At 41.8% G+C, this 15,330-nt stretch overlaps 1 protein-coding gene and 1 non-coding gene across 6 annotated transcripts in view; both read right to left on the reverse strand.

Annotated features, from left to right (window-relative positions):
• Positions 1–2,268: 2,268 nt before the first annotated feature.
• The window catches only part of Pank2 (pantothenate kinase 2), a 35,193-nt gene continuing 22,131 nt past the window's right edge, over positions 2,269–15,330 (reverse strand). For 4 of the 5 annotated variants that reach the window (XM_027421739.2, XM_027421741.2, XM_027421743.2 and 1 more), the window contains 4 exons: positions 14,250–14,426; positions 10,422–10,545; positions 6,606–6,731; positions 2,269–2,507 (listed from right to left, as the gene is read on the reverse strand). In XM_027421739.2, the coding sequence (XP_027277540.1) occupies positions 2,457–2,507; positions 6,606–6,731; positions 10,422–10,545; positions 14,250–14,426 (478 nt within the window). In that variant the 3' untranslated portion in view covers positions 2,269–2,456. Of the gene's footprint in view, positions 2,508–3,539; positions 3,653–6,605; positions 6,732–10,421; positions 10,546–14,249; positions 14,427–15,330 lie in introns of all 5 variants that reach the window. The other variant, XR_003486516.2, reaches the window with a different exon arrangement.
• Mir103 (microRNA mir-103) lies at positions 9,896–9,974 on the reverse strand. The gene has a single exon (NR_105096.1). It is a non-coding gene; the product is annotated as a microRNA mir-103 (primary transcript).

Consider the following 15,330-nt stretch of genomic DNA (forward strand, 5'->3'; position numbering starts at 1 on the left):
GGGGCACTCTGACAGAAAGCCCATCAGGCCTCAGTGACAGCAAAAAGCCAGACCACACCATCCATTCCTACTGTGACTACCAGCACTTGGGGTAGCTTGATATATAGCTTTATCCTTTGATAGTCTGCAACACTCCTAGAACTTGCCCCAACCTTAACCCTCAAAGTCCTGTAAATGTGGCAGCTTTTCTCCCCTAATACAAGGCAGTGAGCAGCTCTCTGCTGCTCAGCTTCAGCCCATGGCATCTTCACCAAGGCCACACATAATCCTGGACCTGCCCCTGGGCAACCTTGCTCTCTGACAAACTTTGCTCTCTGACTCCGGGGTCCCTTTATTCCAGGTTGTTTTCCCTGCAGCCTGTTCCTTCACTGCCCATCTCCACATTTTCTCATGCTCTGTCTCTAATTCAGAGTGCCTGGTTTTGAGAACCCCCAAACCTAGGTGCCCTCAGCACCTCCTGTCTCTCACCTCCTACATCCAGCCACTGAAGCCCACAAAACATTTCCTCTTCACACAGGCCATCCTTCTCCCATCTGACAGTCCAGGCTACTTTCTCTGTGCTTCATGGCCACAAATCCTCTTTCCTGAGTGGGAGGAGTGAGGTGGAACTTTGGGCCACCAAAGAAACTACCTAGACTGGACAGATGAGATGACAAGATGGTTCCAACAGCCACTGGATGCAGCTCACAGGTCGGAGGTGGCCATGAGATGCAATGTGTACATTTCTGCAGATAGTGATGGGACCAACAGGAGGACAGCTTGGAGAGTTGAGCTTGAGAGTAGACAGTTGCCAGGGATGAGGCCCTGAAACACCCTTTGTATTTATAATGGCATTGTGCTAGTGGTGCACACCTATAATCCCAGCACTTCAGATGTGGAAGCAACTGTGTCATCACTTCAAAGCCAGCCTCAGCTATATTGCAATATTCCAAGTTTGAGGTTAGCCTGAACTACAGGAGACACTGTCGCAAAAAATAAAAGAGCCCTTCCATGGAATGACACTGGGCTGAACACGAGGAAAGAGAAAACAGACAAGTAATGGGTAGTGCAGAACAGTACCATTCCTCCCCTTGCTGTGTACCATTGAGGCTTGCCTTTTGAGCTTGTTTCTTCAATGTAAGAAGACAGAAACAATACAAAAACTGGTCACAACCGGTCAGCCAGCCCCAAGGCAGTGTTAAGTTCACAGGAGTCACACAAGGGTAGGGTGAAGTAGAACCCTGCCCCAAATGGAAAAATTTCCTGGTACTAGTGGTAGGTGGAGAGTCAGTTTTGAGGAATCTCAGCCATCCCTGCAACAGCCCCATGTACTGTGCTGTGTAAGGCCCCAGCCCAATGGCACCAGAAATCCAATGAGCCAAAAGCACACATTATAGTTGTCCTTGTGGGAATTGGGAACCTTCAAGGAGGCTAAGTCCATCCCCTGAGTTCCCATGGCCCAAACCAGCAAGAGCCTTCTGTTGCCCTAAAGCTGGCATCAGAACCCACAGCTGAATGGCAGAAACATATTCCTAGCCAGAGCTTGAGGTCTCTGTTCCAGATGCAAGGCTGCTCTGGACAGGCCCTTCCTTGCCTTCAGCTGCAGACCTCTAAGTGTGTACAATATGAAAGCAGAAGAGAGCTTCCTAAATTATTCTGCACAGAAGAAAGGTCAAGTCCCTATCAAAAATGATTCACGGCCTGTTCATCTCAGCAGCCTTCTGAGTCATCTTCCTACAAGTATCCCACATGCCAGCACCCTGGAGAACGTAAGTTATTTAATAAACATTGTTCCTCCTCTGCCACTCAGTATGAAAGGACTAAGCACTCTTGCTGTCCATCTGGCACTTCCTTTTTAACCTAGCTCACTCACTTCCATCAGGTCCCCAATCACCTACCCAAGAGACTACCAAGTGGTGTCTTTCCACACAGTAAAGAGGACAGGAAGTGCCCTTCCAAAATTCATGTTGAGCCAAGTTTGCAGAACCTTGAAATAAACCATTTTCAGTATGTTAACATAGCGGCCAAACATGAACCAGAATGTGCCCAGAAGACTACCTCCAAGGGCATACTGACAAAACTGGTTAGATTCTAACACACATTTCAACAGGACAAGCAGTCACCTGCTAGCAGAAGTACAGACTGCTCTCCATTGCATACTCAGTGGATAATGTTGGGAGTTCAAAGCACCTTGGAGTTAATAGTACTACCCTGAAGACCAACAGCTTATAAACAGCAAATCTTCATACTGTCTAGACAGGCAAAAAGAAAAAAATCCTTACTGGTTGCTAGGTTAGACAGAATTTTAAGAATTTATCTTGATGACTTAGAAAAATACATTTGTTTCTTGCTCTGATTTGGGTAGTACACGATCATAAAACATTAAGTCTCTTTAAAAAACAAGACAAAAAAAAAAAAAAAAAAACAAGTCCACAGATGCCCCTGTGGTAGGTTTCAGGAAGTCCTCTGGGTAACAGTCAGGGTATCTTCAACAGCTCAAGGAGTGCACCCACGGCTCCAAAATAACCCTGAAAAGAAAAAAAAAAAATTACACAAGTAAGATCACTTTTAAAAATTCTTTTTAATTATGTGTGGGGAGTGTGCATGTGAGTACAGGTACACAGAAATCAGAGGTGTCAGATCCCCTGGAGCTAGAGTTGCTTAGACAGTTGTGAGCCACCCAACATGGGTGCAGAGAGCCAAAGTTAGGTCCTCTGCAAGAGTAGTGTGTGCTATCAACCTCTGAGCCATCCCTCCAGTCCCATGAGGTCATTTTTAAACTCCCTCAAGTATAGTCAATATATTAAACAAAGCTAGTATGTCCCATTTGTTTCCTGAGCACAGAGAGCACACCCAGTCTGGAGAAGTCCTAAGGAACTCCCTTTAAGGGAGGGGCTGGATGCTAGAATGCCCAACTACAGCAGCTGAGGGAAGAAAGGCTCAGATGTGGCAAGGACTTTGCTCTGGTTTGGTTTGGGGTTTTCTGGTTTGGTTTGGTTTTTGTTTTGTTTTCTTTTTTTTTTTTTTCTTTTGTCAACTTGACATAAGCTAGAGCCATCTGAGAAGAGGAATCTCAACTGAGAAAATGCCTCTAATTAGGCTGGCCTGTAGCTAAGTCTATTTGGCATTTTCTTATTAGTGGTTGGTGTGGGAGGGCCCAGCCCACTGTGGGCAGTGCTATCCCTGGGTAGGAAGTCCTGGGTTCCACAGAAAGCAGGCTAAGCAAGCCATGAGGAGCAAGCCAGTAAGCAGTTTTTCTCCATGGCCTCTGCATCAGCTCCTGCCTCCAAGTTCCCACCACTTTGAGTTCCTGCCTCGGCTTCCCTCAATGGACTGTCACCAGGGATATGTAAGCCAAATAAACCTTTCCTTCCCAAGCTGCTTTGGCTATGGTGTTTATCATAGCAATAAAACCCTAACAAAGACAAATGGTGGCTGTCCTGTCCTAGGGCAAAGGCCTGGACATTTCCAACAGTCAGTGAGAAGACACTAAGCTTAGTAACACAGGGTGAAAGCCAACAGTCTGGAAGGAGGGGGAAGTGGGAAAGGGCCAAACCTACCTGTACAGGAAGGGATAACCAGGCTACATAGTGAGACCCAGTTTAAAAAGTAAAAATTAAAAAGACATATGCCCTACAGTCTCCAGCAGTAAGGAGTGGGCTCAAACAGGAATCTGAAACCAAACAAAAAACAAATGACAAAAAAAATCAAATGAAGCAAAACCCTCACCAACAGAAGAAGAATGGCAGCAAGAATCAGAATAATCATACAAAGGACAGACTGCATCAGTCTCCAAGCAGGAGGTTGGAAATTAAAGCATTGTAAGATCAAACGATTGGGCTATGGCTCAGTGGCAGACCACCAGGCCAGAACATAAAGCCAGGGTTAAATCTCCAGGACTATGCAAAATAACAAAAAGAAAGAGGAGCTGTGCTTTGGTGGCCCACGCCTTTAATCCCAGCACTCGGGAGGCAGAGGCAGGCAGATCTCTGTGAGTTCGAGGCCAGCCTGGTCTCCAGAGCAAGTGCCAGGATAGGCCCCAAAGCTACACAGAGAAACCCTGTCTGGGGGGGGGGGGGGAGGAAACATGAAAATCCTCAAGTCCTAGTGGTGAATTCTAAGAACACACTAAATATCATATCTAGGAAGGCAACAAAGTGTAGGAGTCACTTAACCAAATGGGGACAGACTCAACAATGTTCAAGGACCCATGACACAACCCAAAGGTACTCTCAGCTCTAAGTGATGTAGCTTCAAAGTAAGCAGCTCCCTGTGTCTGAGATTTATTTTATAATGAAAGAACAAAGAAATGAAAGAGGGGAGGAGGGAGGGAGGGAAGGAAGGAAGGAAAAGAAAAAGATAACATAACCAAGTTATAGTCCATTGAGTTCCACGGAAAACCCAGGACCTACTACTGAGTAAATAAAAAGGTCACAGTAGGCTAATTCATTACTTTGGAAAGTATTAAGTAAGAAAGGGGAGACTTGAAAAGAAAGCACACCATGCCTCCACACCTACTGAACCAACTGCCTTGTCATGAGAGGGCACACAAGTCTCTCAGGACCCAAGGGACTGAAATAATGGATGACAGGCATCAACATGCAAGTCAAAAACCTGACTATAAGCAAAGATGCCAAGAACAAATGGCCCAAGCTAAGCAGAAGAAAAAAATGAGTAAGCAGTGAGAACAGCAAAACAGAATCCCATAAAGGTGTGACTACAGGCTGAGTTCCCCTTATCCAAAATGATTGGGGCCAGAAGTGGTTCTGGTTTGGGAAGCTTCTAGATTTTAAGGTATCTGCAAAGACTTACTTGTGTACCACATCTAATCAAAAACAAAGTTTCAAATTTGCTGCCCAGAGATGTTTAAACTGTATAAATGTGGAAAAGGGAGGGGATATTATCCTAAAAAACTAATTTTCATGTTTTACATAGCAAAAGTTGCAACCTTTTGGTAGAAATTGTGCAAGAGATAAAATTACACTAAGATAAACAATTTTTTTTTTCCTGTCTCTGAGTAACAGCTCTGGCTGTCCTGGAATTTGCTTTGTAGACCAGGCTGGCCTTGAACTCTGAGATCTGCCTGCCTCCCAAGTGCTGGAACTAAAGGTGTGCGCCACCACTGCCCAGCTAACAATTTTTATTCTAATATAAAGCAAAATAAAGTAGGCCTGGTATCACAGAAATAGGTATATGGGAAAGATTATAAACTGTAAGAAACTTAACAATTAGTATCAATTTACTAATATAATAACCTTATAAATTAAAAATACCAAGCACATGTCTATAATCCCAGCACTCGGGAGAGGAGGCAGGAATTATTGTAAGTCCAAGGCCAGCTTAGTCTACACTTTGAGCCTATGTGTCTAAAAACCAGCAGGTAAGATGGCTCCGCAGGTAAAGACACTTGCCACCAACCCTATCGTCCTGAGCTTGATACCCAGGACCAACATGGTGGAAAGGGAAAACTCAGCTATTTTTTTTTTTTTTTTATCTCAACACAGCAGGAGCCTGCCCCCATGAACACATGTACTTGCATATGCATGGATATACTCACACGTACACACACTAAATGTAAAATACGTATTAAAAAATAAAGTTAAACCAAGCATGGTAGCACACACCTTTAATCCCAGCACAGAGGCAGGTGGATCTCTTGAGTTCAAGGCCACCCTGGTTTACAAAAAAAGCTCCAGGACAGCCAGGGCTACACAGAAAAACCCTGTCTCAGAAAATAAATAAAAGTTAAATGACTTAAGCTTTAACCTTTCTAATAAAAGGATATGTGTACTTTGGATTTTAATTATGAAGCAAGCAATTTCAAAAAATAACTTTAAAGAACTTTTATCAAGTCATAAACACTTAAATATGCACACATTAAAGACCCACCCACCAAGGGGAAGAAAAGAAACACCCATCCACACCTCCTGTCCAATTATCCTCAAACAGAAAAGAAGAGGGACAGAGGGCACTTCCCAAGACAGGTGTTCATGTTGAGCAACCCCAATTCCTTTTCATCCTGGCTTCTAGCTGTCTGCCTGTTATGTTCTCATTACAATGTGGTTCTAGTATGGAATGCTTTTATTATCACTATTCATCTTTAGAACATACATACATACTTATGTAAATTATAGTTGACATTAAAAAAAACTGTCATGAAAAAGCAGAATAGAACACACAGCTTGTTTAGAGAATAAAGCATCAGCAATACTGGGCAATGTTCATCCTAAGGGTATAGCTGAGTAACAGAACCCTTGCCCACCTAGTACAAAACCCTGGATTTGATCCAACACCCCCCGCAAAAAAAAAAAAATCTTTAAAACCACTTAAACTGTGAGGCATGATGGCTCATGACTATAATCCCAGCACTTAGAGAAACTGTAAAAGTTCAAACCAATCTGATCTTTATAGTACGTTCCAGGACATCCACAGCATGTAGGAAGGCCCTATTTCAAACACCAACAAAAATTCTTAAAATTTAAACTAGCTGAACACCTACCTCATTACATTTGGTAAGAAATATTTTCAGAAACAACAACAAAAGCCCAAGGCCACTGCATAGTTAGAACAGGACCACTGCAGCCCTGGTCAGTACTTTAACTGAGCCCTGGAAACAAGCCACTCACCTCGTGCTCTGAAAACAGTGCTTTTAGCTGCCCCTTGGACCAGTAATCCAGAGCATATGCCAGAAGTCGCATGGCGATTGTGTTGACTCTCAGGAAATTGCCGACAAATACAACCTGGTTAATGTTCTGAGCACAGAAAAGTGGCAGTGAGTTCACACTCTGATTTCTGTTTTCTCATAAAGCTCTCAACATTATATAGTTTTCAGAGCAACATGATTGGGTCAAATTCAATTCAACTGGTTCACATCTAATGAGATTTGATAGACAATTCAGGGCCCACCTCAAACTTGCCCCACAGAAAGATTATGAACTTAACAATAAGCTAAAAAAAAAAAAAATACAGCAGAACCCCTGATGATTAATTTTTGTCAACCTGATACCTGATTAGATTAAGACAACCTGGGGCATTAGTTCGGCACACCTTTAGGTTGTGAAGTCACTTAGAGAGAGGTTTAAGTGGGGGTGGGGGTGTGAGGGGGCACTCTGGGCAGAAAAAGCCAGCTGAGCATCACATTCACTTCTCTCCCTCTCAGTCCTAGTCCATCCACTTGTGATCAAAAGCCTCACATTCACACTGTCACAAGTTCAGCCATCCAGACACTCAGAGACCTCTGTCACTGTTATAAATGAGGCATAGCTACATCTGGAGTTGAAGGCAGGAGGCAGCAGTGATTCCACATGGTACTGTTTTGCAGGCATCACAATCTCAGAGTTGGGTTGGTAAATGGTTCAGTGGTAAAGACACTTGCCTGATAAACTGAGTCTAATTAAACATGTTGGAAGGATAGATCAATTCCTAAACGCTATTCTCTGATTCTACACAACTTCTGACATGCAAGCACAAACACATACCTTCTAAATAAATAGGGTTTTTTTGTGTTTTGTTTTTGTTTTTAAAGATCTAAGAATTACGGAGTCACTGACGTTTGCATCATGGCTTCAGAAAGCTAATGGGGCCAAGCAATGCGGACTGGGTTGAATTCCCTACAAGTAGGCCCCAAGAGGTGCAACAGTTATGGTGAAGTCTAAGTTGCAACATAGACTCTAAAATACTGGAGATGCCAGGAACCACCGGATATTTACCAAGAAAACCTCTAGACTCCATGTGAAGTCAGCTCAAGATAGAAACAACTGCCACCAATAATAGCTAGCAGAGAACTATGAAAGTCTGCTGAAGTCTAAATGATGCCATCATGAGCCCTGGGCACAGAGCTGCAAAAGTTGACATTTATCCCATTCTGTTACATAGTCTGGTATTTCTTTGCTGCGCTCCTGTTCCTCCCTTACAGAATGGAAATGTCTACTCTGCCTCATTATACTGGAAGTTGTACTCTACATTTTGATTTTTACAGAAGCTCATCATTATGAGATTATGATAAGTCTCAGAACCAACTTTGTTTCTAAGAGAGATTCTTGCTATATAGTCTCAGCTGGCCTGGAAATCACAGTGTAGACCAGCCTGGCCTGGGAATTCAGACATCTGCCTACCTCTGCCACCTAAGTGCTGGGATTAAAGGTGTGGCTCTCCATGCCCAGCTTCAGAACCAAGCGGCCTTATTCAAGTAAATAATGCCTTACTCATGCAAGCAACTCGATTAAATCCAATGAGCCACAAACAACAACGAAAAGACGTGAGGTAGGTGGGGGGGTTGGGGGGGAAAAAGGAAGGGATTTGGAGGAAGACAAAAACAACTGATAATGAGGAAAAATTAAGACATTAAGGGTGAGGGGTGGAATGTTAGATTTAAAGCGAGTTGTTTGGCTGACAAGCTGACAAGGGATAAGCCTGAGATGGTCAATACTAATTGTCAGCATAGCTGGAGTAGGAAGCATTAGTGAGGCACACCTTTGGCAGTGTCTATGAGGCATTTCCAGAAGGTAATTAAGAAAAAACTTGTCTTGAGTGTGGGCGACACTATCCTACAGACTGAAACGTCAGCTGAAGCAGCCTTTATCTGTTCCCTGGCATATCAACATGTGAATGAGCGCCCCCCTCTTCTGCAAGTTAATTTACCATTGCATGAGCCTCCCCACCACAAACTATACCCGCAATCTGTGAGCCAATACAAATCCTGCTCCTAAGTTACTTTTGTCAGGTATTTGGTCAAGGCAAGGGGAAAGTAACTAACCCAAAAGAGGCCTTGACACTAAGAAGCAAATTATGCAAGGTATGTGACAGCTAAAAACAATTTAGCTTCAGCTGTGAACCAAGAAAGCAAAATCTAGTCTACCTGAAATTCTACCCCCAAATTCAGTAAAGCTGTCCAGCCATCAATGCTAAAGATGCTCAAAATGGGTACAACAACTGTGCAAAACTCCTCAGCAACCTCTACCAGGATCCCTAAGCACAATCATAATGTAGGGTGATTACAACAGTCACACCCAAGTCAGCCCTGTATCAAGAATAAAACAGCCAAAGAACAAGTCCATACTTCAAAATACTTACCACTGTCACCACTTCCAAGAAACCAAATGCCCAGCTCTATTTGAAGAGTTTATGACAAAATAAGAATATGATCAAATATACAGCCATGACATAGGGAGGAAGCTTAGTCAATAGAGTGCTTGTCATGCAAGTGTGAGGTGCTGAGTTGAATTCCCCAGAATCCACCTAAGAAAGAAGGGGCAGGGGCAAGTTTATAATCCCAGCACTGGGGAGGCATAAACAGTCAGATTCCAGGGAATGACTGGTCAGTCACTATAGCTAATGAACAAGTTTCAACCAGTGACAAACCATGCCTCAAAAACTAAGGTGAGCCAGGCATGGTGGCACACACCTTTTAATCCCAGCATTAGGGAGGCTGAGGCAATCAGGTATCTAGGAGTTTGAAGCCAGCCTAGTCTTGATAGCTAGTTAAAAAAAGAAAATAAAACAAAACAAAAACCAAGGTGGACAGAACCTGAGAAACACCCTAGGCTATCCTCTGACCTTTACACCTGTACAAGCACACACATGCATTCACACACACAAAATTCACCCATAAACCATATATCTCAAGTTAAAAACATAAAGTATGCACATCCACTAAAAATTTTAAAATACTTAAGCACAGAAAAGATAACATTCAATAAAGGAAAAAAATGTTATTCAAATGAAGTACTTTTTAAAAACCTGGTATATAGTACCTTCTAATTTAAAATTTAGGCAAATCCTTTGGGCTTTGAAGTCTCCGCTTAAAGTACATGTCTATATTAAAGAGCAATTTTAAACCAAAGTGTGTGAATAGGGACAAGCCATAAAGCTGCACCAACTGGATCCTAGATACTCTTTCTCTAAGGGCAGCCCATTCTTGGTTCTTTCATAGCCCTGTACAATGCTGCTTGACCTGAATGCTACAAGGCAGCACTGTAAAGAAGCTGAAAGCACGAAGACAGCTCTGCTGCAGTGGAGGGGAACCAAGGTGGGCCTTCCTCTGACCGCTCAGTCTTCTCTCCCAGCTTCAGTGGCTTCTTGTGAATTCCTTTCCACACCTCAACAGCACCCAACAAACACAGCATCTAGATTCAGCATTGTTACCATCATTCCATACCCCACCCCCAGCTCAACTGTGGCCTCCTTCCTGACCCCACTCTACTTTCTCCTCAAAAGAAGCCATTCACCTCTAGGAAGAGAAAAAATGTGTGAGGGAGGTGGAGGTGGAGGGAATCAGTGAAGATAAATCTGTTCCTCAAGTGTTTATATTTAAAGTCCACCCCATGTAACTACATTGGGGCACTACTATAAGACGACAGACACTATGTAAGGCTGAGTGGGACCCATTTAGGAAACTCAACATTTCCCCTTAAGAGTAACAGAACAATCTCATGTCCCCTTACTTCATTAAGGGCACACATTCTTGCTATGGAGCCAATGTTGTTGGTGATGGTGATCAAAGTTGCTCTGGCAAGGTCCTCCTTACTGGCAGCCTCTCTCTTCTCCTTGCTCATCATGTTTCCAAAACTGTAATGGAGGAAAAAAATTTAATTGCTGAAACAAAGCAACACTGTCTAAGAAAACTTCATTGTTACTTTACTATGATAAAATGACTTTACAATAAGCCTTTCCATTTTTTATTACACAATGATGGAAGAAGCATCCACTGGAGAGCTGAGCTTCAAACAAAAGCCCACAAAGCACTCTAAATGAGCAGGTAACTCGCCCTGTCTTCTACTAAAATTCAACTCTGGTACCAGATAGTTCCCTACCCAAGCAGCATCCTGCAGATCTACTGAGAGGCAACACTGCCTGATTTGCCACCAGAGTTCCAGGAAGACATGTCTTATCAGCAGGTCATCCCTACTGTGCAACTGTTCCACTCAAATGGTCACAATCACATCTATTATAGAAAACTCATCTTATCAGCACAAAGTACAAAACAGCTGAGTCCCACAGTGAGCTACTACAGTTCCAGGCTGTCCTAGAAGGCAAATAAAAGACTTAAAATTTATTGACCAGCAGAAGTGCTACATTAGTAACTGTGACCCAAACCCAAGAATAAGGAAGTGATGACCAGTGATCAAATGCTGCAAACAAAACAGAATCTACAGTATTCCGTTCCTATTACTCAGCAAATACTTGCACATAAATAACCTTTCTATTATTAAAAACCAAGTCCCCTGCTGTGCATGGTAACTCACACCTTTAATATCAGCACTTAGGAGGCAGAGGCAAGTAAATCTCTAAGAGTCCAAGGCCAGTCAGGGCTACAAAGTAAGACCTTATCTCAAAAACAAAGCAAAACAACACATGTGCTCTAACACAAAAACAAAAATTACATCCCCAAGGGGGCTAGAAAACTAGCTCACTGGCTGTCCTTCCAGAAGACTCCTTCAATTCCTAGAACCCAACATGTCAGCTCATAACCATCTAAGTTTCTAACTTCAATCCCAGGGAATCTGATGCCCTCTTCTGGCCTCTATGGGCCATGGTATTCAGGCAAAATATTCATACACATAAAAGTAGTTACTTTAAAAAATTACAACAAACAAATAAATTAATAAATAAAATTAAGGAAGTCCCAAGCTAAGCATAATAACACAGGCCAGCATCTCAGCATCTGAGAGACCAAAGCATTCCTGGGTTTCACAGTGAAATCCTGTCTCAAAAACAGCAAGAGGGAGAAAAGACTTCCATTTTTGATAGAATTGCACAGAATAAAACAGGAATATACTTAAAATATAATGCTTTGGGGCTGGAGAGATGGCTCAGGGGTTAAGAGCACTGACTGTTCTTCCAGAGGTCCTGAGTTCAATTCCCAGCAACCACATGGTGGTTCACAACCATCTGTAATGTGATCTGGTGCCCTCTTCTGGCAAGCACTGTATACATGATAAATAAATAAATCTTTAAAAAAAATAATGCTTTTGCAGTTCAAAGATAACAACCACCTAAATAAATGGAAAGAAGCCCATTTTCCTGAACCAAAGACTTGACAGTGTTAAGTTGGCAATATTCAGGTCTAAAGAAATAGCTCAGCGGTTAAGAGCACATGCTCTAACAAAGACCCAGGTTCGATTCCAAGAACCCATACAAAGGCTCACAATGGTCTTTATTTCCAGATTGATGTCCTCTTCTGACCTTCATGGCCACCAGACACACACTGGGTACACATGCATACATCCAAGGGAAACACACATAAAATTCAAAAATAATAATTAAAAAAATAAAAATACTCTTCAAACTGGTCAATAGATTCAACACAGTCCCTATCAAAATTCCAGCTGTCTTCTTTACAGACATTGCCAAGTTGATCCTAAATTTCATACAGAAAGTCAAAGAATTCAAAATAGTCTTAGAAAGGAAGAACAAGTTAAAGGGCTGTGTCCTGTATGTTTAGCACTTCCCCCTTAGTACTAGGCCGAAGTAAACAAGGGAATGTGGTACTGTTTTAAAGACAAATCTATACAACAGAAGGAAATTAAGAATCCAGAAATAAACTGAAACATCTAGAGTCAACTAATTGTGACAAAGGCCTCCAAAGAATAGGGAAAGAGCAGTCTTCAGCCAATGGTCAGCTAGAACAAGTAAAAAAAACACCATGCAAAAGAGACTATGGAGCTCTATCATGTACCACACAGAAAAGCTAACATAGAATGGGTCATAACATAAATGTCAATACCCAAACTATAAAATTCTTTATCCCTTGCACTAAAAGCATAAAGGATAAACACATATAAATAAGAGGTTTCACCAAAATTACAAACTTCTGGCTGGGTTTGATAGCACTTACCTATAATCCCAGCACTCAGAGGGCAAAGGCAGAAAGAGGAACAAAAACCTGAGGCCAGCCAGGACCATACACTGAAACCCAGTCTCAAAAAACCCAAATGAGGTTATAAGCGTCAACACTCAATGGATAGTATTTGCCAACAAAAGACGTGGAGAGGACTCCTAAACAAAAAGACAATGATATAGAATAAGTTAATCTCTCTTAAGATCCTGGGGCTGGAGCCAGGCATTGGTGGTGCACACCTTTAATCCCAGCACTCGGGAGGCAGGCAGATCTCTATGAGTTTGAGACCAGCCTGGATAGAGACCAGCTAGTTCCAGGATAGCCTCCAAAGCCACAGAGAAACCCTGTCTCGAAAAAACAAAAAAAAAAAAAAAAAAAAAAAAAAAAGATCCTGGGGCTGTAAAATGGTATGGTCACATTGGAAAGCAGTCTAGTAGTTCCTCAAAAGACTAAATATAAAGTTACCAGGCAGCATACCAATTTCATTCCTAGGTAGAGATCAAGAATATTAAAGCAGGTTAGAGTAGCACAGGCTTTTAACTTGGGAGGCAGAGGCAGCCAGTTCTCAAGTTTGAGGCTTGCCAAGTTTATAGAGTGAGTCCCAGAGGAGCTGGGGCTACATAGAGAAACTCTGAACCAAACAAGCAAGCAAACAAAAAGAAAAAAAGAAAGAAAATTAAATGTCCATACAAAAAACAAGTACACATGTCTTCATCACTATTCATGACAGCCAAAAAAAAAGTGGGAATACACAATGTTTATTAGTTAATACATAAAATATGGTAGTCACATAATAGACCACTCAGCAATAAAAAGAAATAATTCTGTAAACATTGCAGTAAGTGACATGAAGCTGGTTATGACAGATCATACTACATGATACCATATATACGAAATGTTCAGAGTAACCAAATCCAGAGGCAGAAAAAAAAAAAAAAAAAAGAGGCGCTGGGAAGGTTGAGAGGTGAAATGGAAAAGTAACAGCTAAGGGCTGCAAGATTTCTTTCTAAAATGATAAAAAATATTCTAAAACTGAATTATAGTAATAGCTGCAAAATTCTGCAAATACACAACAAACCACCAAATCACACTTTAAAAAAAAAAAAAAAAAAAAAAGACAAATGCTTACGTATACCAGACTAGCTTCCAATTCACTATGAAGCACAAAATGATCTGGAACTCCTGATCCTCCTGCCTCCATGCCAGGGCTGAGATTATAGACATGTACCATACCCAGTTTATACAGTGCTAGAGAATCATATACACTAGTACAGGGCTCCATAAATACTAGTACATATTCTACTAACTGAACTACATCTTCAGCCCCAAATTAAATATTTTAAACAGATAACTTTATAAGTTACATTTCAATGAAACTGTTTAAAATAAAACATATACCTAATAGTTTCTTACCACATACATACGCCCTTACCTTGAAGCCACAGCCCAGCCTGGCAATCCAAACCGTTCATAGTCTCCTCCATAAATGTCTCGAACTAATTTGTCCACTTTGGTGCTATCCCCACGAGATGCCATTTCAAGAGCTTCTTCAAAAGTGCTACAGCCAGTAAGAAGACAGCAGAGACCAAAGAAAGTTCCTCCTCCAAGACTATGATAAAAAGTAAACAATGTAGTATTTTTAAAACACAGGAATGGGATGTTAAGACTTATGAACTCCAAACAATATTCATGTATCAGTCTACTCTTGCCCCAATTAGATCATGCACGATACCAATAAGTTTGCAAGATAAATGTAAGTGCCTCATAAATACAAAATGTATATGTCCATGTGAGCCAACAAAGTAGAAAAAAAAATATATCCCATCTCCTTGTACGTGTCCCAAGCGCTGTCCACTCTTGCTGAGTATACAAGCCTCAGGTACACATAAGTAAGGCCAACATACCCAGAGTCATGGCAGCACCTACTTTCTGTCTTCAAGTGCAGAGTGACCTCTGACATCATTCAAGCACCTGTCACTAACCCACCAGACTCCTTTATTGAAACCCCTGTCTCCAATACTCTCATTTGTTGGCTAATGATTATTATACTCATTAGGTTAAGAGTTATTCAAACCCTCAGTTCCTTTTTTTCCTCAAATAACCCTTGAACTTTAACCAAAACATTCATTTTCTTTCATCTAATCCTCCCTTTTCAAATCACTTTTCTACTTATCAGTATCTCAACTTCTAGATCCACATTGTCTTACTTTTCTATTCCTGTGATAAGACACCATGACCAAGATGCCCTATATAAAGAATTGGGGAATACAGTTTCAGTCCATGAAAAGTTATGACAGAAAGCATGGTAGCAGGCAGGCATGGCACTGGAGCAGTAGCTGAGATCTCACACCTTGAGACATAACCATAAGGCAAAGAGAGCTAACTGGGAATGGCTAGGGTTTTTAAAACCTCAATGTGACAAATCTCCTCCAATGAGGCCACCCTTCTTAATCCTCCCAAACACTTCCATCAACTGAGGACCAAGCATTCGAATATATGACCCTATGAGAAGG

Source organism: Cricetulus griseus, chromosome 6 (genome assembly GCF_003668045.3).
Source record: "Cricetulus griseus strain 17A/GY chromosome 6, alternate assembly CriGri-PICRH-1.0, whole genome shotgun sequence".
Lineage (NCBI taxonomy): Eukaryota > Metazoa > Chordata > Mammalia > Rodentia > Cricetidae > Cricetulus > Cricetulus griseus.